Source organism: Neophocaena asiaeorientalis, unplaced genomic scaffold (assembly GCF_003031525.2).
Source record: "Neophocaena asiaeorientalis asiaeorientalis breed wild unplaced genomic scaffold, Neophocaena_asiaeorientalis_V1.1 scaffold332, whole genome shotgun sequence".
In the NCBI taxonomy this organism is placed as follows: Eukaryota; Metazoa; Chordata; class Mammalia; order Artiodactyla; family Phocoenidae; genus Neophocaena; species Neophocaena asiaeorientalis.
In genome coordinates, this window is record NW_020173111.1 from 4759379 (window position 1) to 4781640 (window position 22262).

Consider the following 22262-nt stretch of genomic DNA (forward strand, 5'->3'; position numbering starts at 1 on the left):
ATTGAAGTATGATGCTAGCTGTGGGCTTGTCATCTATGGCCTTTATTATTTTGAGGTACATTTCTTCTATACCTAATTTTTTTAGTTTTTGTCATGAAAGGATGTTGAATTTTGTCAGAGGCCCTTTCTGCCTCTGTTGAGATGATATGATTTTTATCCTTCATTCTGTTAATTTGGTATCACATTTATTAATTTTCGTATGGTGAACCATCCTTGACTCAGGGATAAGTTCCAGTTAATTATGGTGTATGATCCTTTTAATGTGCTGTTGAATTCGATTTGCTGGTATTTTCTTGAGGATTTTTGCATCTTTGTTCATCAGGGACCCTGGCCTGTCGTTTTCTTGTTGTTTCCTTGTCTGACTTGGGTATCAGGGTAATGCTGGCCTTGTAAAATGATTTTGGAAGGGTTTCTTCTTTAATTTTTTGGAAGAGTTTGAGAACGATTGACATTCATTCTTCTTTAAATGTTTGGTAGAATTCACCAGTGAAGCTATCTGGTCCTAGGCTTTTCTTTGAATCAGTGATCAAAACCCCCCAACAATCACCTTACTCGTTATTGATCTGTTCAGATTTTTTAATTTCTTCCTGGTTCAGTCTTTGATGTAAGTTGTATGTTTCTAAGACTCTGTCCATTTCTTCTGGGTTATCCAATTTGTTGGTGTATAATTGTTCATAATAATCTCTTATGATCCTTTGTGTGTCTGTGGTATTAGTTGTAACATTTCCTCTTTCATTTCTGATTTTGTCTTCTTTTTTTTTTCTTAGTCTAGCTAAAGGTTTGTCAGTTTTGCTTATCTTTTTTTAAAAAAAGTTGAACAAAACTGTTCATTTTTTTTTCTTTTTTTCTAGTCTCTATTTCATTTATTTCTGCTCTGATTTTTATTATTTCCTTCCTTCTGTTTTTTGGGCATAATTTATTCTTCTTTTTCTAGTTCGTTGAGGTATAAAGTTAGGCTGTTTATTTAAGATCTGGTTTTTATTAATGCCAGTGTTTATTGCTATAAACTTCTGTCTTAGATTGCTTTTGCTGCATTTTGGTATGTTGTTTTTACAATTGTGTTTATCTCAAGATACTTAAAAATTTTTTTTTTTATTTCTTTGACCCATTGATTGTTCAGGAGAATACTGTTCAATTTCTACATATTTGTGAATTTTCTAGCTTTCTTACTCATTTCTAATTTTATATCATTATGGTCAGAAAAGATATTTGGTATAATTTCTGTCTTAAGTTTGTTAAGACTCGTTTTGTGACCCAGTATGTGATCTCTCCTGGAGAATATTCTGTATGTACTTAAGAAGAATGTGTGTTCTGCTGTTAGATGGAATGTTCTCTGTTAGATCCATTTGGTTTAAAGCATAGTTCAAGTCCAGTATTTCCTTATTCATACTCTCTTTTTCTGATCTATTCATTGAAAGTAGGGTATTAAAGCCCGCTACTATTATTGCATTGCTGTCTATTTCAATTGTTATATACTCTTGATCAGTTGATCCATTTATCATTCTATAATGAATGACCTTTTGTCTCTGTTACAATTTTTGATTTATAGTTTATTTTGTTGGATAAAAGTATAGCCATTCTTTCTCTCTTCTGCTTTACGTTTGCATAGAATTTTTTTTCCATCTCTCCACTTTCAGCCTATGTGTATCCTTAAAGCTGAAGTGAGTTTCTGTGAGCATATGTTTGAGTCTTGTGTTTTTAATATATTTACCCACTCTATGTCTTTTGATTGGAGAATTTAATCCATTTACATTCAAAGTGATTACTGATAAAGAGTTAACAACTGTCATCTTGTTAATTGTTTTCTAGTTCCTTTGTTCCTTTCTTCTTGTGCTGTCTTCCTTTGTGATTTGATAGTTTTTCTTAGCAGTATTCTTTGATTCTTTTCTCTTTATCTTTTTATATCTACTATAGGTTTTTGCTTTGTGGCTTCCCTGAGGTTTACATAAAACATTTTATGATTATAACAGTCAACTTTAAGCTAATAATTTGATTCAGTTGCATGCAAAATCTCTATTCTTTTACACCCCCCTTTCAATTATGTTATAGATGTCATAATCTTTTTATGTTGTGTATTTAACAAATTATTGTAGCTATAGATACTTTTGTCTTTCAACCTTTATACTAGTTAAGTGATTTATACACCATTACAATAGTAGAATCTTCTGAATTTGATTACATACTTATCTTACTAGTGAGTTTTATACTGTTATATATGTTTTTATGTTACGAATTATTGCCCTTTCATGCTAGCTTGAAGGACTCCCTTTAGCATTTCTTATAAGGCAGTGTGGTAGTGATGAACTCCTTCAGTGTTTGTTTTTTTGGTTTTTTGTTTGTTTGGGAACGTCTTTATGAAGGACAGCTTTGCTGAATATTCTTGGTTGGCAGTTTTTTTCTTCAAGCACTTTGACTATATATATGCTATTCTGGTGCAGGGTTTCTGCTGAGAAATCTGCTGATAGCCTTATATGGGTCCCATGTATAAGTTTTTTACTCTTGCTTTCAAAATTCTCTCTTTGTCTTTGATTTTTGACAGTTTTATTATAATGTCTCTCAGTGGAGTCCTCTATGGGTTGAATATGTATTGGTACCTATGAACATCACACGCCTAGATGACCATCAATTTCTCTCCCCAGATTTGGAAAGTTTTTAGCCATTATTTATTTAAACAAGCTTTCTACCCCTTTCTCTCCTTCTAGAACTCTCATAATGCAGCCGTCATTACCCTTGATGCATAGTTAATGTAGGCTATTTTTCACTTTTTTTTTTCCCCTCTGCCCTGATAATTTCAAGTAACCTCTTTCTAGTTCTCAGATTCTTTCTTCTGCTTGTTCATGTCTGCTGTTGTTATTCTCTGCTGCATTTTTTTTCATTTTATTCATTGTATTTATCAGCTCCAGTATTCTCTTTGGTTTTTTTTTGTTGTTGTTGTTGTTTTTGTAATTTGTCTCTCTTTTGGACTTCTTATTTTGATCATGTATTGTTTTCCTGATTTGTTGAGTAGTCTTTCTGGGTTCTCTTGTAGCTTGCTGAGCTTCCTTAAAACAATTACTTTGAAATCTTTGTCAGGCAGTTCATAGATCTGTTTCTTTGTGGTCAGTTACTAGAAAGTAATTGGGTTCCTTTGGTGGTGTCATGTTTCCTTGATTTTTTTCACTTTTGTTGTAGCCTTGCATTTATGCCTGCCCATTTGATGGAGTGGTTTTGGTCGGGAAAGACCTTTACCTGTGGGTAAGTGTGAGGGTGCCAGCTGAATAGGCTGTGGCAGTTCTTACTCTGGGGAAGATCCAGGGGTGTAGTCTTTGTGTAGCTCCAACAGCTGAGGTCAGTGTTAGTGAAGATTGCAGGGGTCCTCAATGGCCAAGGCAGCAAGTGTCCCTGGGGCTGTTAAGGGCTGTTGGGGACCTTCTGGTCTCCTTTTCTCCCACAGGGAGTTGTTGTGGCCAAGGGGATCTCTCTTGGCACCAGGTTCAGCTCACAGGTGTCCTCTTAATCATGGTAGTACTGATGAGTGCCCATGGAGTAGCCATGGAGCTAGGGTCTGGAGCTCAGGTACACACAAAGCAGCTGCAGAGCTGGAGTCTGAAGTGTAAACACTTACAGAGCAACAGTGGTTCTGGAGTCCAGAGCATTTGTGGGATTAGGGGGTTGTGGCAGCCCTGGTCACGGGGGAGTGCAGCAGTAGCTCTTTCTTGCTGAGGACAGAGCAATGTCTCCCTCTCCAGGGGCCCTGTGGCAATGATGGCTTTTGGTGAAAGCTGCTGTTGTCCTCTGCAGAGCAGGCCACTGGAGTTTGTCCTGATGAATACTTACGGGGTCCTCTGTTGTGAAAGCTGTCATGGGTGCTATTGTCCTCGGTTGAAGAGCCTGCCTAGATCCTCCACAGAGCAGACCACGCTGGGCACTGCAGTGGTCCTACCACATGGCTGATACTGATAGCCTCTACCCTTCTTTGTTCCTGGCTGTCTCTAGATGTCTCAGCTAAGCCTGTCTCCCTAGTGATCCTTCTGTGTGGTTGATCTCCATTTTTTGCTTCATTGTGCTGCTGTAGGATCTCAGTTCTGCATGAGCCTCCTGGGGATATTTTCCTTCATGGATAGCTGTCTATTTCTTATTTTTTGTTGGGGGTATGAAGGCTGGTATCTCCTACTGCACCATCTTTCTAATGCCACCCCTCAGAATACTTTCTGTCTTGTTACTAATTTGCTTTGCGTCTTTGACCTTTTTACTATTTAGCCCATCCTTTATTTTGTTTATCTTAACAGTCATTTGACATTCAAAAACTTAAATAGTGCTTTTATCATAGATCTTCATTTCACAGTGATAGTAGCAGTAACCTCTGAGTGCTTTAGAGACATTATATTGTTTACTTATCATAGCCACCTTATTGACATAGGTACTATTGTTATCCCTTTTTTACAGACAAAGAAACTAGAGCACAGAGAGACCGTGAGTTGTTTGCCAAACCAAGGTCACATAGCAAATAAATATGGAACTAAGATATTCAGACCCAGGCAGTATGATTCTAACACTCGTAGTCTTAATCTCTAGGATATGCTTCCTTTCAGGCTGCTGTGGCTTATCTTATTTCTGAAGATATTCCTATTTCTGTTTTCTATGGTATTAGTTCTTCCACTCATTGACTTCGATGCTTAGATTTCATATTGTCTACTTTTCTTAAATGTTTGGTTTTTGGATGTGTGCTTATTTTTGTATTTGATCAAGTCTGTCTATAAATACAGTGTTTGTATCTAGTGATTATGGGAGGGACAGTCATGGCTTGCTATTGGGAAGGATATATCAAGCTGAATTTGGATATGAGGATTCCTATTCTTCTTTCTGTCAAGCACTATTCCACTTTTTGAATCACTTGTCTACGTGTATTGCAGATACCTTTGAGGCCCACTTCCTTGCTTGGCAATGGTAGGGCAAGGGGATCCACCTCCCTTGCTGTTCCTAATGCTCATTACCCTGAGGATTGCTGCAGGATTTTCTCTTGCCCCCCTGCCCCATAACAACTTTATGCTAAACATGGAACATCCTGGAAACTCCTCCCATTCCCCCACCCCCCCCCAACACACACACATATACCATAGTTTGCAGTTTACTTCTGGTTGCAGTTTGGGCTGTGGCTTCTTCCATCTCATTTCTTCTCATTTGGTTTTTTTGTCTTACATTGATGAAATTTCTCATTCGTTAAGGTCATGTTCTTGTTTTAAAGTGCTGTTACAGTTCATCTCCCATGGTTTTAGTGCTATTATAACTTATTCTTTATTTCTGTAATTTTTAGAGTTATAGGATTGGAGGCAATTATGTTGAATGTACATCCTTCATTTTGATGCTATTTTCTGTCAGTGGTTTTTAATCTTTTGAGAGTCATTGACTTCTTTGACCATTTGGTAAATTGTATGTACCCTTACTTTTTAAAAATTCAGATGCATAGCTGTCTACCATCTGTACCCCAGGCAGTAGCCAAATTTTGAGCATTACTGGTTTGGTGAGTTGTTTTTTGCGGGGGGAGGGGGGACTTTGTTTTTAGTTATATTTAGAGGTATTAGCCTATTTCTTGGAAAATAATGTGTTACTTAGGTTTAAGGAAAATTGTTATAAAAGATGTATTTATGTAGCCATAGAGCTATACATAAAGAGTTAAATATAAAGTATAATATTAGAAATATAGAGCTATTTTTTTCTAGTAAAGTTGTATAACGTTTCTTTTTTCCTGTTTTCTCTAGGTTTAATTATAGATCAACACATCATCTTGCATCTCATGGGTTCTATGAATTTTTAAATTGGTTTGATGAAAGAGCATGGTATCCACTAGGAAGAATAGTTGGTGGTACTGTAAGTATATTTGCAGTTATTTATGTTAATCTTAAAATCTTGCAGTTATTTGAGTAAATCATTAATCACTAAGGTGGTGGCAATTCTTGAAAGCTTTGTATAGTTAACTAACACATTTTTCTGTGGCTGATTAGTATTTAACTTGCTAAATCTCTTTTCTTGACCCTCTTCTTCCCACTCTCACTCCCCAACCTGTTTTTGGGTTACCTCATACTAGCCACTATTTCTGACAGGTGGATCTCTTGTCACACATTTAAGTTCAGGTTATTTGTATGTTTTTGTCTTGTTCTATAACAACTTCATTGAAAAAATATTTTTGGAAGGAAATAGAAATATAGAAGAATCAGATAATTCTAATTTTCCAGGTCCCAATTACTCGAGGTAATTGAGTGTTAATCATAGTTCATGGGGAATTATAATGTCCAGAAGATGATATAAGAGAATATTTTTAGGATTTGGGATGTAAGGAGAATCCTGAAGAGAAAATGAAAGACAAGACACCTATTTGGGCAATATATATGTGTAGTATTTTTTTCTGGATCAGTTTTGTCAGAGGTTTATCAATTTTAGTAGATTTCTTAACCCAAAGAAACTTTGACTTTGTTGATTATTAAATATTTGCTTTCTCTTATGTTAATTTCCATTTATTTCCTTCCTCCCACTTTCTTGAGTTTGTTTTGATGTTTTTATCTGTCTTCCTGATACAGTTTGCTCAGTAATTTTCAACATTTCTTTGTTATTAGTGTATTCATTTTGAAGCTTTAAATTTCCCAATAATCACTTTTAACTACATTGCATAAGTTTTGATACGTAGTATTTTCATTATTGTTCAGGTCAAAGTGTATTTTAATTTCCACTATAATTTGCCCTGATTCATGGGTTACTTGGGGTTGTATTTAAGTTTTAAACATAATAGAATTTCCTAGTTATCTTTTTTTTTGCTTTATACTTCCAATATATTATGGTTAGAGAACAAATTCTGTAATTTTAATCTTTGAAATTATTTGAGACATGATTTGCGGCCTAAGATATAGCCAACTTTTATAAATGTTCCCTCTGTGTTTGGAAAGGAATATGCTCCATGGTAGTCAGATGTTGTGTTTATAATCTGTGTTTATAATTTGGATTACCTCATACTAGCCACCATTTCTGACAAGTGGATCTCTTGTCACACATTAAGTTCTTTGATGTAAACAGAGATAAAGATATAGGAGAATAGTCATGAATTAGGGTGAATTAGAAAGGTATTGAATGGTGAGAGATGTGGTAGATGGCTGTATCTGTACTTCTTGTAGGGTGAATGCTATCATATACTTCATTGTACTAGTCTTTGATTACTATAGTTTGTTTCCTGGTGTGTTTATAAATTTTTACCTTGAATTCACCCTCAATGAAGGCTTGTTTTCTGAGACTCCTGGTGTCTTGGTATTTGGGACCATCCTTAAAATAATCTTTCTCATTTGCCTTTGCTGGAGCCCTTAGAGGTCTTACTGCTTTTAGGACAGTTTTTAGAGGTTATTTCTCAGCTTGAGGTTTTTTATACATGAAGTTGTTACAAATGTGGAACCCATATTCACCCATGTGATGAATGAGTTTCTTATTTCTTGTTTTGTTTCTATTCAAAGCTTTGGAAGTAAGGCAAGAATTCCTTACTGTTTCCCTTGATGGATGGGTAGAACTTGTCTAGTCTAGTTTCATAAACGGGCCCTGGCTTTGTGCTGGGAATTAGGCCTTTTCTTTGATCCCTGTGGTGAGTAGTAACTACCGCCCAACCTCGAGTATCTATAATATAATCAAGCCTGCTTTGTCTCTTTTTAGATTCCAACGACATCAGTACCTAGTTTGAATTTCTTCTTTATGTTTGGAACCTGGAGGGTTCCCTTCCTTTTGAGCTTAAATATGCCTTTTTTGTTGTTGGATGGTTTTATTTGTTTGTTTAGAGTTTTTTGGTCCTTTCATCTAGTACTTATACATATTTTGGCTGTATTTCATATGTCAGTTCAGTCTGCCATATTTAGAGTATTTTCAAATTCATTTCAATTTTCTTTGAATATTGCTAACAAAATCATACACTGAGGCCTGGTATCGTATATGAAATGGAACAAAATTTTGATTTTTAAGAATGGTGGTGATTGCCATACTTTTTGAAAACCCCTTCCATTATCCCATTCGTCTTCTGTACCTTCTATCAAGCATTCATTTTGTGTCAATCATTGTTCTCTGGGTGCTGGGGAAATTTTTCTTGCTATTCTGGAGCTTATATTCTTGTGAGGGTGTTTAGTTAATAGACAATAAACAAGTAAAATAAATAGTATGTGAAATGGTGATAAGTGCTATGGAGAAAAAGCAAGGGAGTTGGGTTAAAGACCATGGGGAGTTCGCAAGTTTAAATAGGATAGCTAGGAAAGGAAATTTATAACATTCTTTGTAGTTTCAGTGATGGAAAAAGAAAAAGAATCTTTTAGGATTTAGATAAGGATGGAAATATAAATACACATTTTAATCACTGAAGAAGAGCCCAGAATTAATGTCCTATTTCTTGTTCTTTGAATCCTCTTAATGTTTTATGTTCTCTTTTAGAGGGAGGGTGAAGAATATAACTGTTAACTGGCCTATTCTAGTTTATTATTTCCTTTCTATCCTTAAATATTTAAAGAAGTGTAAAAAGGTCTAACCTTCCAGGAGTCTGAAAATATTATATCTGAATTCACCAACTAAGTAGTCCTTCTTTTCCTAGCTAGAATTGTTTACTTTCCAAATCTTGACTTTGAAAGAAGGGAATAATCATTTATAAATACCACTTAAATAATATTGCACATAACTTTCTTTCTCATCTTCTGTCCTTTTCTCAGTCCCTTGAACACAAGTATAGGCAATGTTGGAGCACATTAAAACTCCAAACTTAAGGATATGTTAGATTAGGACCCTGTTTTATAGTGAAAAGATAAGTGGGATCAATAAGAAAGTTACCTAGTTTTTCATTGTCAAACCTCTTCACTTTTAATCATTCATTTAATATGATCTTTCTTCTTTTGCTTAAATATGTATCTCTGAATATCAGATGTTTATTTGTATCTAATCCAAAAGAACATTTAATTTTGTAATGTGTGAAGGCAAACTATTGTAAGAGCTTATTCTCAAACTTAATATAAACAATATGTAATAATAAAGAAAGGAGCTTATGTTAGTGTTTTCAGCTACCTCATTTTATATGTAATTAAGTTGTCCTCTTTTTTTCTTCCTAGGTTTACCCAGGGTTGATGATAACAGCTGGCCTTATCCATTGGATTTTAAATACACTGAACATAACAGTTCACATAAGAGATGTATGTGTGTTCCTTGCACCAACTTTTAGCGGCCTTACATCTATATCTACTTTCCTGCTTACCAGAGAACTTTGGAACCAAGGAGCAGGACTTTTAGCTGCTTGTTTTATTGCTATTGTACCAGGTTACATTTCTCGGTCAGTAGCTGGATCCTTTGATAATGAAGGCATTGCTATTTTTGCACTTCAGTTTACATATTACTTGTGGGTAAGTAAAACTTAATGTTTTGTTATCGTTAATACCCATGAACTTCCTGCTGAAATGCTGTTGTGCAGCATTTGTCTTTTATCAATTATAGTTGTATACAGAGAACTCTGTTACTGTTTGTAACAAGTAAGTCATAGCTCCAATAAAGAGGCTATCAAAAAATAAGCTCTTGATTTTTGTTTCTTTTGTAAGGGAGAGAGGAGTCAAATACTTAAGAAAATGAAATGTGGTTCAGTGGCTTAGGATATTGAATTATGTTTGCGAAACTTGTATTATTTTACTGTTGCCAAGTTATTTCTTCCTTCCCAATCTGTATACCTTCTATTTCCTTTTCTTGTGTTACTGTATTAGCTACTAATTCCAGTATGATGTTGAAAAGGAGTAGTGAGAGGAAACATCCTTGCCTTGTAGGTAATATTTATCAAGTTGAAGAAGTTCCACTCTATTTCTGTCAATAGTTTGCTGAGAGATTTTATCATGAATGGATGTTGGATTTTGTCGAATGCTTTTTCTCTTATCTATTGATACACAGTTAACCCTTGAACAACACGGGTTTGAACTCTGCAGGTCCACTTATACACAGGTTTGTTTTTCAGTAAATACATACTACAGTACTACATGATCCAAGGTTGGTTGAATCCATAGATGTGGAGCCACAGATTATGTAGGGCCTACTGTCAAGTTATATGTGGATTTTTGATACCAAGTGGGGGTGAGGGGGTCACTGCCCCAACCCCTGCCTTGTTCAAGGGTCAACTGTAGTTACATGATATATTTCCTTTGACTTTTTGATGTCATGAATTACATTGATTTTCAAATGTCATACCTGGAATAAATCTCACTTGGTCATGATATTGATATATAATTCTTATAATACGTTGTTAGACTTGATTTCTTAATGTCTTGTTGAGGATTTTTGCATCCATGTTAATGAGAGAGATCTTGGTCTATAGTTTTCTTTTCTTGTAATGTCTTTGATTTTGGCGTTAGGACAATGCTGGCCTTGTAGAATGAGTTAAGAAGTATTCCCTCTACTTCTGTTTGCTGAAAGAGGTTGTAGAGTATTGCTTTTTTTTTTTTTTAATGTTTGGTAGAATTCACGAGTGAACCCACCTTGGCCTGGTGCTTTCTGTTTTGGAAGGTTATTAATTATTGATTGATTCCATTTCTTTAATAGAACGCTATTCAGATTGTCTATTTCTTCTTGTTTGAGTTTTGGGAGATTTCTTTCACAGAATTGGTCCATTTCATTTAGGTTATCAAGTTTGTGCACATAGAGTTATTTATTGTATTCCTTTATTATCCTTTTAATATGTGTCTGTGGGATCTGTAGTGATGGTCCTTCTTTTATTTCCAATATTAGTATTTGTGTCTTCCTTTTCTCTTAGCCTGGCTTAGAGGCGTATTGATTTTTGTTCATCTTCCAAAGAACCAGTTTGTGGTTTCATTGATTTTTCTCTATAAATTTCCTGTTTTCAACTTCATTGATTTCTGCCCTGATTCTTATTTCTTTTCTTCTGCTTCCTTTGGATTTAAATTGCCCTTCTTTTTCTAGTTTCCTAAGGTGAAAACTTAGATAATTGTCTTAGATCTATCTTTTCTGTATATACATTCAGTGCTGTAAATTTCCCTATGAGCACTGCTTTCTCTACATCCCACAAATTTTGGTAAGTTGTATTTTAATTTAGTTAACAATATTTTAAAATTTTTCTCGAGATTTTTTTATTTGACCCATATATTTGTTTAAAGGTATGTTGTTTAATCCCCATTTATTTTGAGATTTTCCAGTTAATTTTCTGTTACTGATTTTTAGTTTAATTCCATTGTGGGCTGAGAGCAACACCTTACATGATTTTTATTCTTTCAAATTTGTTAAGATGTGTTTCATGGCCCAGATGTGGTTTACCTTGGTGAATGTTCCATGTAGGCTTGAGAAGAATATGTATTCTGCTGTCCTTGGATGAAATCGAGTTTAGATGTCCATTATATCCAATATCCAGTTGATTGGTGGTGGTGTTGAGTTTCATGATTTTCTTAAATCATGAAAATCTTACTGATTTTCTGCCTGCTGGATTCATCCATCTGGGGGGGCGGTTTAAGTCTCCATTTATGGTAGTGGATTCATCCATTTACCCTCGTGGCTCTATCAGTATTTCCTCATGTAGTTTTACACTTTGTTGTTAGGCACATGCACTTTAAGGATTATGTCATCTTTGAGAATTAATCCTTTTGTCCTTGTGTAATGCCCTTGTTTATCTCTGATCACTTCTTTGCTTTGAGGTCGGCTCTGTCTGAGATTAATATTGCTACTCTTGCATTCTTTTGATTAGTGTTAGCATGGTATATTTTTTGCCATCTATTTATTTTAAAACTATATGAATCTTTATATTTAAAGTGGGTTTCTTGCAGACAACATATAGTTGGGTCTTGGATTTTGATCCACCCTGACAATTTGTTTTTTTAAGTTGTGCATGTAGACCATTGACGTTCAAATGGCTGTTATTAGTTGGATTAATATTTACCATATATGTTACTGTCTTCTAGTTGGAACTCTAGTTGTTTGTTTTATTTTTGTTCTATACTCTTTTTTTTTCTACCTTTTGTCGTTTTGTTTTTGTTTTTGTTTTTGCAGTACGCGGGCCTCTCCCTGCTGTGGCCTCTCCCGCTGCGGAGCACAGGCTCCGGACGTGCAGGCCCAGCGACCGTGGCTCACAGGCCCAGCCGCTCCGCGGCACGTGGGATCCCCCCAGACCGGGGCACGAACCTGCGTCCCCTGCCCCGACAGGCAGACTCTCAACCACTGCGCCACCAGGGAAGCCCCCCTTTTGTTGTTTTAACTGAGCATTTTATATGTTCAATTTTCTCTCTTTTTCTGGCATATTAGTTATACTTTGTTTTATAACTTTTTAGCGGTTGCCATAGAGTTTGCAACATACATTTACAGCTAATCCAAGTTCACTTTCAAAGAATACTATACAGGCATATCTCATTTTATTGTACTTCACAGATACTGCTTTTTTAGAAATTGAAGGTTTGTGGCAACCCTGCATCAAACAAGTCTGTCAGTGCCGTTTATCGAACAGTATTTTCTCACTTTGTGTCTCTGTCACATTTTGGTATTTCTCACAATATTTCAAACTTTTTCATTATTATATTTGTTATGGTGATCTGTGATCAGAGATCTTTGATGTTACTATTGCAAAAAGATTACAACTCACTAAAGGCCCAGATGATGGTTAGTATTTTCTAGCATTGAAGTACTCTTTAATTAAAGTATATGTGTTGGTTTTTTAAAGCATGATGTACTTTTTTTGTTTAATTTATTTATTTTTGGCTGCGTTGGGTCTTTGTTGCTGCGCGCGGGCTTCCTCCAGTTGCAGCGTGTGGGGGCTACTCTTCGTTGTGGTGCGCGGGCTTCTCATTGCAGTGGCTTCTCTTGTTGCAGAGCATGGGCTCTAGGTGTGTGGGCTCCAGTAGTTGTGGCTCATGGGCCCAGCTGCTCCACGGCATGTGGGATCTTCCCGGACCGGGGCACGAACCTGCGTCCCCTGCATCGGCAGGCGACTCTCAACCACTGTGCCACCAGGGAAGCCCCATAATGTACTCTTAATAGACTACAATTTAGTGTAAACATAGCTTTTATATGCCCTGGGAAACAAATTCGTGTGACTTGCTTTACTGCAATATTCACTTTATTGTGATGGTCTGAAACCAAACCCACAATATCTCTGAGGTCTGTGTGTATCACTTTATAGGCAGTGAGTACCTTATAATAACAAAATAATCCTAATTCCTCCCTCTTGTCCCTTGTATCATAACTTGTCACTTATTTCACTTTTATATGAGCATACATAATAGAATACATTGTTGGTATTACTATTTTCAACAGACTTATCTGTTTGATATATATTAAGAATAAGAAAAGTAAAAGTTTTTAATATACCTTTACTTCATCTTTGATGCTCTTCCTTTCTTCATGTAGATCTAAGATCCTGATCTATATTATTTTCCTTCTTGTTAAAGAACTTTTAGCATTTATTGTAAGGCAAATCTGTCAACAAATTCCCTCAATTTTTGTCTGTCTGAGAAAGTCTTTATTTCTCCTTTAACTTGGAAGGATAATTTCACAGGGCACAAAATTCTAGATTGGTGGTTTTTTTCTCTCAATACTTTAAATATTTCACTCTTTTTGTCTTGCTTGTATGATTTCTGAGTAGAAGTCATTTAATCCTTATCCTTATTCTTCTATAGGCAAGGTGTCTTTTGCTCTGGCTTCTTTCAGGATTTTTTTCTTTATCTTTGATTTTCTGTAGTTTGAAAAAGGTATGCCTAGTTGTGGTTGGTTATTTTGGCATTTGTTGCTTAGTGTTTGAGCTTTCTGGATCTGTAGTTTGATGGCTGACTTTATTGGGAGAAATTATCAGTCATTATCATTTCAAATATTCTGTTCCTTTTTCTCCTCTCCTTCTGGTATTTCTATTACATGTATATTACACCTTTGTTGTTGTTCCACAGACCTTGGATATTCTATTTTATTTTTTTTCTAGTCTTCATTCTTTTCAGTTTTGGAGGTTTCTATTGATATAGCCTCTAATTCAGAGATGCTTTCCTCAGCCATGGCCAGTCTATTCATAAACTCAATATAGGCATCCTTCATTTCACCTGTAGCCTCTTTTTTTGGTTTGGTTTTGTTTTGTTTTTGGTTCTTAGGATTTCCAGCTCTCTGCTTACATTGCCCATTTATTCTTGCATGCTATCTCCTTTATCCATTGGAACTCCTAGCATATTAATCATAGTTTTAAATTCCTGGTCTGATACTTTCAGAATCCTTGCCATATCTTGTTCTGATGCTTCCTCTGTTTTTTTAAATTGTGGTTTTTTGCCTTTTGGTATGCCCTGCAATATTGTCTTCGTAGCCAGACATGATACACTTGGTAAGAGGAATTGCTGTGAATAAGCCTTTAGTAGTCAGGAGGTAAGGTATAGTCCTATGATTAGGTCTAAGTCTTTTAGTAAGTTGGACTGTGAACTTTACAAATGTTTCTTTTTTCTCTCTCCCCACTTAGGTGGGAAAGGATGGCTAGAGCTGACTGGAGTTATGTATTTCCCTTCCCCAGGTCAGTTAGGCTCTGATAACACCCCAGCAGGTCAGGCTCTGGTTAATAGTTTCTTCTGAGGACAGTCCTTGTTAAGAACAGAATGCCTTTGCATTTTTCAAAATGGTTTCTGTTCCCCTCCCTGTGCCAGAAGCAACAAAGGGATTTTGTTTTTCCATATATTTATTGTGAAAACCCGGTTAAGATCCTCAAGGCAAGTCCAGCATAATTGTGGGGACCACCATATGACTTAGTCCACCCTGGAGTTTTTAAGTCTCCACACTGAGACTTAGGTTTTCCTACCCACCTCCCTGCCCCCAGTTATTTGCAGTATTGATTCCTGCATGTGTGTCTCTCCATTGTTGCGAGCAGCAGTTTGTCCTGTGTCTTTCCCTCACTCACAGATCCAGGAAGAGTTGTTGATTTTTCAGTCTGTTCAGCTTTTTACTTGTTAGGACTGAGTGGTGACATCCAAGCTCCTTACATGTAGAACCAGAAACCAGAAGTCTATTTATTGCTAAGCTATCTAAACTTAATGTTTTTCCTGCAAGAAAAAGGATGCTCCTTAGTACTAGCTTCAATTTAAACCTTGCATATATTTAATTGTTTTCTTCTTTATTATTTTAGCCTATGTTCATACTTTTTCAGTGTTGGAAATTGCTCCAAATTTTTATTGCTCCAAAATATATGAATACTCATATATTTTTAGGTAGCTAGGTGAATGGTAGCAAAATGGTAGCATTTTTCTCTTTTGTATTTTACATCTTTTAAAGCTCTTTAGCTTGTGGATATTTTTGCTTTGGCAAGGAATTTCAGAGGAGAATTGTTGCAGTCAATCAACATAGACAGTTGCTTGATCTTGAGTTTAAGAGAGAAGAAAGAAAAGCACCCATGCTGATGAAGATGATGACAAGCAGCAGGATGCTGCTGATGCTGTTGTATTCACCAAAACATGTTTAAAAACAACTGAGAAAAACCCTTAACATTTGGAATATCCTTTTGAGGTCTTTTAACTAATACTTAGTATTTAAATTACATATTAAGTATATGTCCTGACAATACATATGAATGCATGGAGCTTGACAGTATAATGCCAAATGGAAAAATAAGTTAAGATAGAATACATACAGTAATTTTAAATAGTACAGACCATATTGTGTACTGTTTGTTTATACCTATTTGTAATGAAAGTACAAAAATATGGCATTTATCCATATATATACCAGCTTTGATAGTGGTTACTCCTGAGTATGGGTGGGTGATATTGAGGAAGAAAGTATGAAGGGAGATTCAACTATGTTGGTAAAAAAAAAATTTTTTTTTTAAATAAAATCATCCAAAGCAAATATATGAGGTATTTGCATTTGGAAGTCTAGATGGCTATTATTCTCTACTCTTCTATATGTTTGAAACATTTTGTAATAAATTTTTTAAATAATATATTCTGTATGTTGGAAATTTAGAAACATAAGCTAATGTAAAGAAGCCATCACCCAGGTGTTACTACATTTGCATTTTGTCATATTTTTAAAATTTTGTATGCTTTTATGAAATGCAAAACTGATATTGTTTATATAGTTTTTTTATTCTTTATATTCTTTTAACATAGCATGAGTCTGAATCATTGCAGGAGTGCCTTAACTGGCATGTTAATTACCTTTCAACATTTTAAAAAATTTCACTGTAAGAAATTGAGACAAAATTCATGTAACATAAATTCACTATTTCAACCATTTTAAAGCATACAGTTCAGTGTTTTTAGTATCCATTGTGTACCTACAGAACATTTTATCACCCCCTAAAGAAACCTTGTACCTCCCAATTACGCCTTTCCTCCATTAATTTAATTTCTGTTTGAAGACTTACCTATTCTGGACATTTCATGTAAATAAAACCCGCATTTAAAAAATGTGAGACCTTTTATGTATGGCTTCATTCCCTTAGCATAATTATTCATATTTTTGACATGTATCAGTACTTCCTTTTTATGGCTTAATAATCCATTGTATGGATAATACCACATTTTTAATTTTTTATTTTTTTGCGGTACGCGGGCCTCTCACTGTTGTGGCCTCTCCCGTTGGCGGAGCACAGGCTCCGGACGCGCAGGCTCAGCGGCCATGGTGCACGAGCCCAGCCGCTCCGCGGCATGTGGGACCTTCCCAGACCGGGGCACGAACCCGTGTCCCCTGCGTCGGCAGGCGGACTCCCAACCACTGCACCACCAGGGAAACCCAGTACCACATTTTTTAAATTCACCATTAGTTGATGACATTGACTATTATGAATAGTGCTGCTAATGACATTTGTGTACAAGTTTTTATGTGGACATATATTTTCATTTCTCTTCCATATATACCTAAGAGTGGAATTATTGGTTGACATGATAACTTTGTGATTAACTTTCTGGGGAACTGCCAGACTGTTTCCCACAGTGGTTTCCCCATTTTACATTTCCACTGGCAACGTACGAGGGTTTTAATTTCTCCTAATCCTCGCCAATACTTGTTTTTTTCCTAGTTTTTTTGTTTTACTTGCCTGTTGGTATGAAGTGGTATCTCATGGTTGTTGCTTTTGTTTTTTTGTGTGTTTTTTTAATTGTGATAAAATACATGTAACATAAAATTTACCATCTTAACTATTTGTAAGTGTAGAGTCCAGTGGTGTTAAATAGATCATAATGTTGTGCAATCACCACCACCATCCATCGCCATAGTTTTTCATCTTGTAAAACTTGAAACTATATCTATTAAACAATAACCCCCCATTTTAACTTTCCCCAGCCCCTGACAACCACCATTCTACTTTCTGTCTCTGTGATTTTGACAGCTCTAAGTATTTCATGTAAGTGGAATCATACAGTTTTTGTCTTTTTGTGACTGGCTGATTTCACTTAATGTCCTCAAGGTTCATCCATGCTGTGGCATATGTCAGAATTTCCTTCCTTTATTAAGGCTGAAATAATGTTCCATTGTATTTATATACCACCTTTTGTTTACCCATTCATTTGTTGATGGACACTTTGGTTGCTTCCATGCTTTAGCTATTATGAGTATGTTGCTATGAACATAGGTATACAGATATCTCTTAAAGACCTTGCTTTTAATTCTTTGGGGTATATACCCGGAAGTGAAATTGCCAGATCATGTGGTAATTCTATTTTCAATTTTTTGAGGAACCACCATATTGTTTTCGGTAGCAACTGTACTATTTTACATTCTTACTAGCAGTACACAAGGGTTCTAATTTCTTCACATCCACATCACCACTTGTTTGTTTGTTTGTTTGTTTTGGATAGTAAGCCATCTTAACAGGTTTGAGGTGATAGCTCATTGTAGTTTTGATTTGCATTTCTGTAGTGATCAGTGAGGTTGAGCATCTTTTCATGTGGTTAATGGCCATTTGTATATCTTTGGAGAAATGTTTACTCAAATCCCTTGCCCAGTTTTGAATTGGATTTTTTGGTTTTTGGTTGATGAGTTTTAGGAGTTCTCAATATACTCTCAATAGTAATCCTTTATAAGTTACGTGATTTTCAAATGTTTTCTCCCATTCTATGGATTGCTTTTTTCACTCTGTTAATATTGTCTTTGAGTCACAAAATTTTTAATTTTTCATGAAGTCCAGTTTGTCTATTTTTTCTTTTATTGCTGTGCCTTTGGTGTCATATCCAAGAGATCATTGCCAAATCTAATGGCATGAAGCTTTTGCCCTGTGTTTTCTTCTAAGAGTTTTATAGTTTTAGGTCTAACATTTAGGTGTATTTGAGTTAGTTTTTGTATATGCTGTTAGGTAAGGGTCCAACTTCATTATTTTGCACATTGATATCTAGTTTCCCCAGCACTATTTGCTGAAGGGACTGTCCTTTCCCCATTGAGAGGACTTGGCACCCTTATTGAAAATCATTTGACCATATATGCAAAGGTTTATTTCTGGGTTCTTTATTTTGTTCCATTGGTCTGTGTGTATTATATGTATGTCTTTATGCCAGCACCACACTGTTTGATTACTTTAGCTTTGTAGTAAGTTTTAAAATCAAGAAGTGTTTGTCCTCTGTCTTTGTTGTTCTTTTCGGGATTCTTTTGGTTATTAGGGGTCCCTTGAGATTCCATATGAATTTTAGGGTGGGTTTTTTACTTCTGCAAAGAAAAAAAAATCATTGGATTTTGATATGGATTGCATTGACTCTGTAGATCACTTTGGGTAGTATTGTCATCCTCCCGTCCATGAATGGCCATGAGACATTTCCATTTGTTTATGTTTTCTTTAAACAATGTCTTATAGTTTTCATCATACAAGTCTTTTACTTCATTAGTTAACTTGTATTTTATTCTTTTTGATGCTATTGGAAATTTTTTTGTAATTTCCTTTTTGCATTGTTCATTGTTAGAGTATAGAAATGCAACTGATTTTTGTGTGTTGACTTTCTATCTTGCTCTTTTGCTGAGTTCATTTATTAGCTCTAACAGTTTTTTGTGTATGTGGAATCTAGTGCTTTCTCCCTATGAGATCATATCTGAGAACAGGGGTGATCTTACGTCTTCCTTTCCAATTTGGATGCCTTATATTTGTTTTTCTTGCTTAATTGCTCTGGCTAGAACTTCAAGTACTATGTTGAATAGAGGTGGTGAAAGTAGGCATCCTTGTCTTGTTCCTGATCATAGAGGAAAAACTTCAGTCTTTCACCATTGAATATGTTTGCTATGGGTTTTTCATATATGGCTTTTGTTATATATTAACATGTAATACATGTTATTAAGTATGTAATATATTTTATACTATATATTAGTGCATAGTATTTTGTATATTAATGTTATTTATACATTTTTTATACATGATATCTCTCAGTTGGATGAAGGTATTCCTCTAATTGGACTCCTCAGGGAAGGACCATGAGTATCATATTCCTGAAGTCCTCACATGTTTAAATCTGTTTTTTATAGTGTCATTTACGAGAGTTTGGCTAGATAGAAAGATCTGGGTCATTTGTTCTTTACTTGAATTTCTTGGAATTGTTGTACTATCATCATTTTGCTTGTTATTGTCAAGAACCTAATTTTATGTGTTTCATAACAAACATGATCTTTTTATCCTGAAGTAATAATTAGTTTTTTCTCTATAGCATTGAAGTCTAATGAATTTCCTAGGATATATCCCAAAGTTGACACTTCTGGTAATGGTGACCCCTTTCAACATGTATATTGATAATTTTTATTTCTGGAAAGTTGTCTTTGATTATAGTTTCAAATATTAGTTTTGTTTCACTGTTTTGTTTTTCTTGGATCTTCTTCCTGTTTGTTTGAATTCCAGTTCTATCACTCAGGGTTGTTTAAACCTCCCGAATATCTATTTCATCAACTATAAAATGGAAGTAATAATAGTACCTACCTCATATGGTTTAAATAAGTTAATGCATGTAAAGGTATAGAACATTGTAGGAACACAGAAAGTGATGAGTACATGTTTGTTATTACTTCTGTTGTTACTGTCACCAAAAACAGAGCTATTGCAGATAGAATAATACTTAGAACAATACTTACTACCATATTGCCTCCTATAGTTGTGGGGTTTGTTTTTTGTTTTAAGTTTCCTCCTGTGCCTTTGTAATCAATCTTCTCCTTAACCCGTATTACTTGCAACCACAGATCTGATTTCTGTCTGTATGTCTCTGGGAGTTTCTTTTCCAGAATGCCATGTTATAGAAGCAGATAGTATGGGGTAGCCCTTTGTGTCTGACTTACTTCATGTAGCATAATACTTCTGAGAGTCATCTATGTTGTTGCATGTTTTAGTAGTTTGTTACATTTTATTGCTGAGTAATATTCTGTTGTATGGATGTGCTATAATTTATTTTGTTTTCCAACTTTTGGTAATTATGAATAAAGAGGCTATAAATATTTGCATACAGTTCTTCATATGGACACAAATTAGTGTTTCTCTTGAATAAATGCCTAGGTGTGGGATTGCTGTTTTGTAAAATAACTACATGTTTAATTTTATTAAAAGCTGCCAAATGGTTTTTGCAAGTGACTATCATTTTGCATTCCCTTCATCAGAGTATGAAGAGTTGCATTTATTTTGTTTGCATCACCAGCACATAGTTTGTTCAGATTTAACAGTTTTGTAGTGGTATCTCATGGTTTTAACTTACTTTTCCCCAATGACTAATATTATCTTTTCATGTACTTATTTCCCATTCCTTTTCTTCTTTGGTGAAATGTCTGTTCATATCTTTTGCCTATGTTTTGGTTGGGCTGTTTGGCTTTTTATTACTGAGTTGTAAGAGTTCTTTATATATTCTGGAAATAAGTCCTTTATCAGATAGATGTGTGTTTTGCAAACATTTTCTCCCAGTATGTGGCTTGTCTTTATTTTTTTAACATATCTTTCTAAGTAGAAATTTTTAGTTTTGATCAAGTCTACTTTACCATTTTCTCTTTTATGGATCTTGCTTTTGGTGTGTCATCTAAGAAATCTTAGCCTACAAAGTTACAAACATTTTCTCATGTTTTTACTTCTAGAAACTCAGTAGTTTTAGGTTTTACATTAAGATCTGTTATCTGTTTCAAGTTGATTATGGTCTGTGGTGCAAGAAAAGGGCTGAGGTTCTCTTTGGGGAGGATATTGATATCCCATCATTCGAACATCATTGTTGAAAAGACTCTCCTTTCTGCACTGAATTACTCACCTTGATAGCCTTGTCAGAATAGGTTGACTGTATACACATCAGTCTATTTTGGGATTCTTCTGTTTTATTGAGATCTCTATATATCTATCACCATGTTGTCTTGAAATCAGGTAGCGTGAGTGATTTAACTTTGCTCCTGTTTTTCATAATTATTTTGGCTGTTTCTAGTCCTTTGCTTCATATAAATTTTAAGTTGGCTTATCAACATCTACCCCAATAAGTTGGGATTTCTACTTTTATTGGGAGTACATTAAATCTATACATAGTTTGGGGAGAATTGTTTTCTTAACAATATGAAGTCTTCTGATGCATGAACATGGTTATCTCTTCATTATTTTATTTCTCAGTTTTGGCTTTAATTTTTCTAGATTATAAATTAGTCATTTGAGATCATCTCTTCTAATATAAGCACTTACAGGTAGACGTTTCCCTCTAAGCACTGTTTTAGCTGTACTGCACAGACTTTTTTTGAGAAATAATATTTGCATACCATAAAATTTACCCTTTTAAAGTATACAATTCAGTGGCTTTTAGTTTATGAATAAAGTTATAACACAAATTCCAGGGTTGTAATTTTCTCACTTTAAAATTTTTCAATATTTTAATATACTCCCTCCCCTATTCACATCTTAGAATAGGACCCACCTTGTTATTTGACCCTGTTCAAAGGTAAACCTTTTCAAAGTTGGCATGGTTTGGGGGAGGAGATTGGAGTGTATTTTGTCACACATGTGCACTGTAACGTTGAATTCAAAGCAGTGTTTCCTAGTCTGTTAGAAGTCTTCTACAGCTCTAAGTGCTGTAAAACTACGAGTGTTTTCTCTTTTCTTCCTCTCTCCCTCCCTTCCTTGTTTGTTTGTTTTACAATTTCCCCAAAGATTGGACGTCACTTGTAGTTTGTTTTAATGTACTAACAGAAATAGAAGCCCACTTTGAAAGTAAAGAATTCCTTGAAATAAGCTCTATAGAAAGCATACTGTTAAATTTGAACATGGAGGTAACTCTTTTAATACAGAATTACCTGTAATGTTTAGTACAGAATTACCTATAATGAGACTTACATCTATCATTTCTTACTCAGTTCATCTTAAAGATGAC

The 22262-nt window shown here is 35.1% G+C and overlaps 1 protein-coding gene across 2 annotated transcripts in view; it reads left to right on the top strand.

Annotated features, from left to right (window-relative positions):
- STT3B (STT3 oligosaccharyltransferase complex catalytic subunit B) overlaps nucleotides 1-22262 on the top strand; it is a 98785-nt gene that overhangs the window by 44972 nt on the left and 31551 nt on the right. For both annotated transcript variants that reach the window (XM_024743453.1, XM_024743452.1), the window contains 2 exons: nucleotides 5739-5847; nucleotides 9093-9380. In XM_024743453.1, the coding sequence (XP_024599221.1) occupies nucleotides 5739-5847; nucleotides 9093-9380 (397 nt within the window). The remainder of the gene's footprint in view (nucleotides 1-5738; nucleotides 5848-9092; nucleotides 9381-22262) is intronic.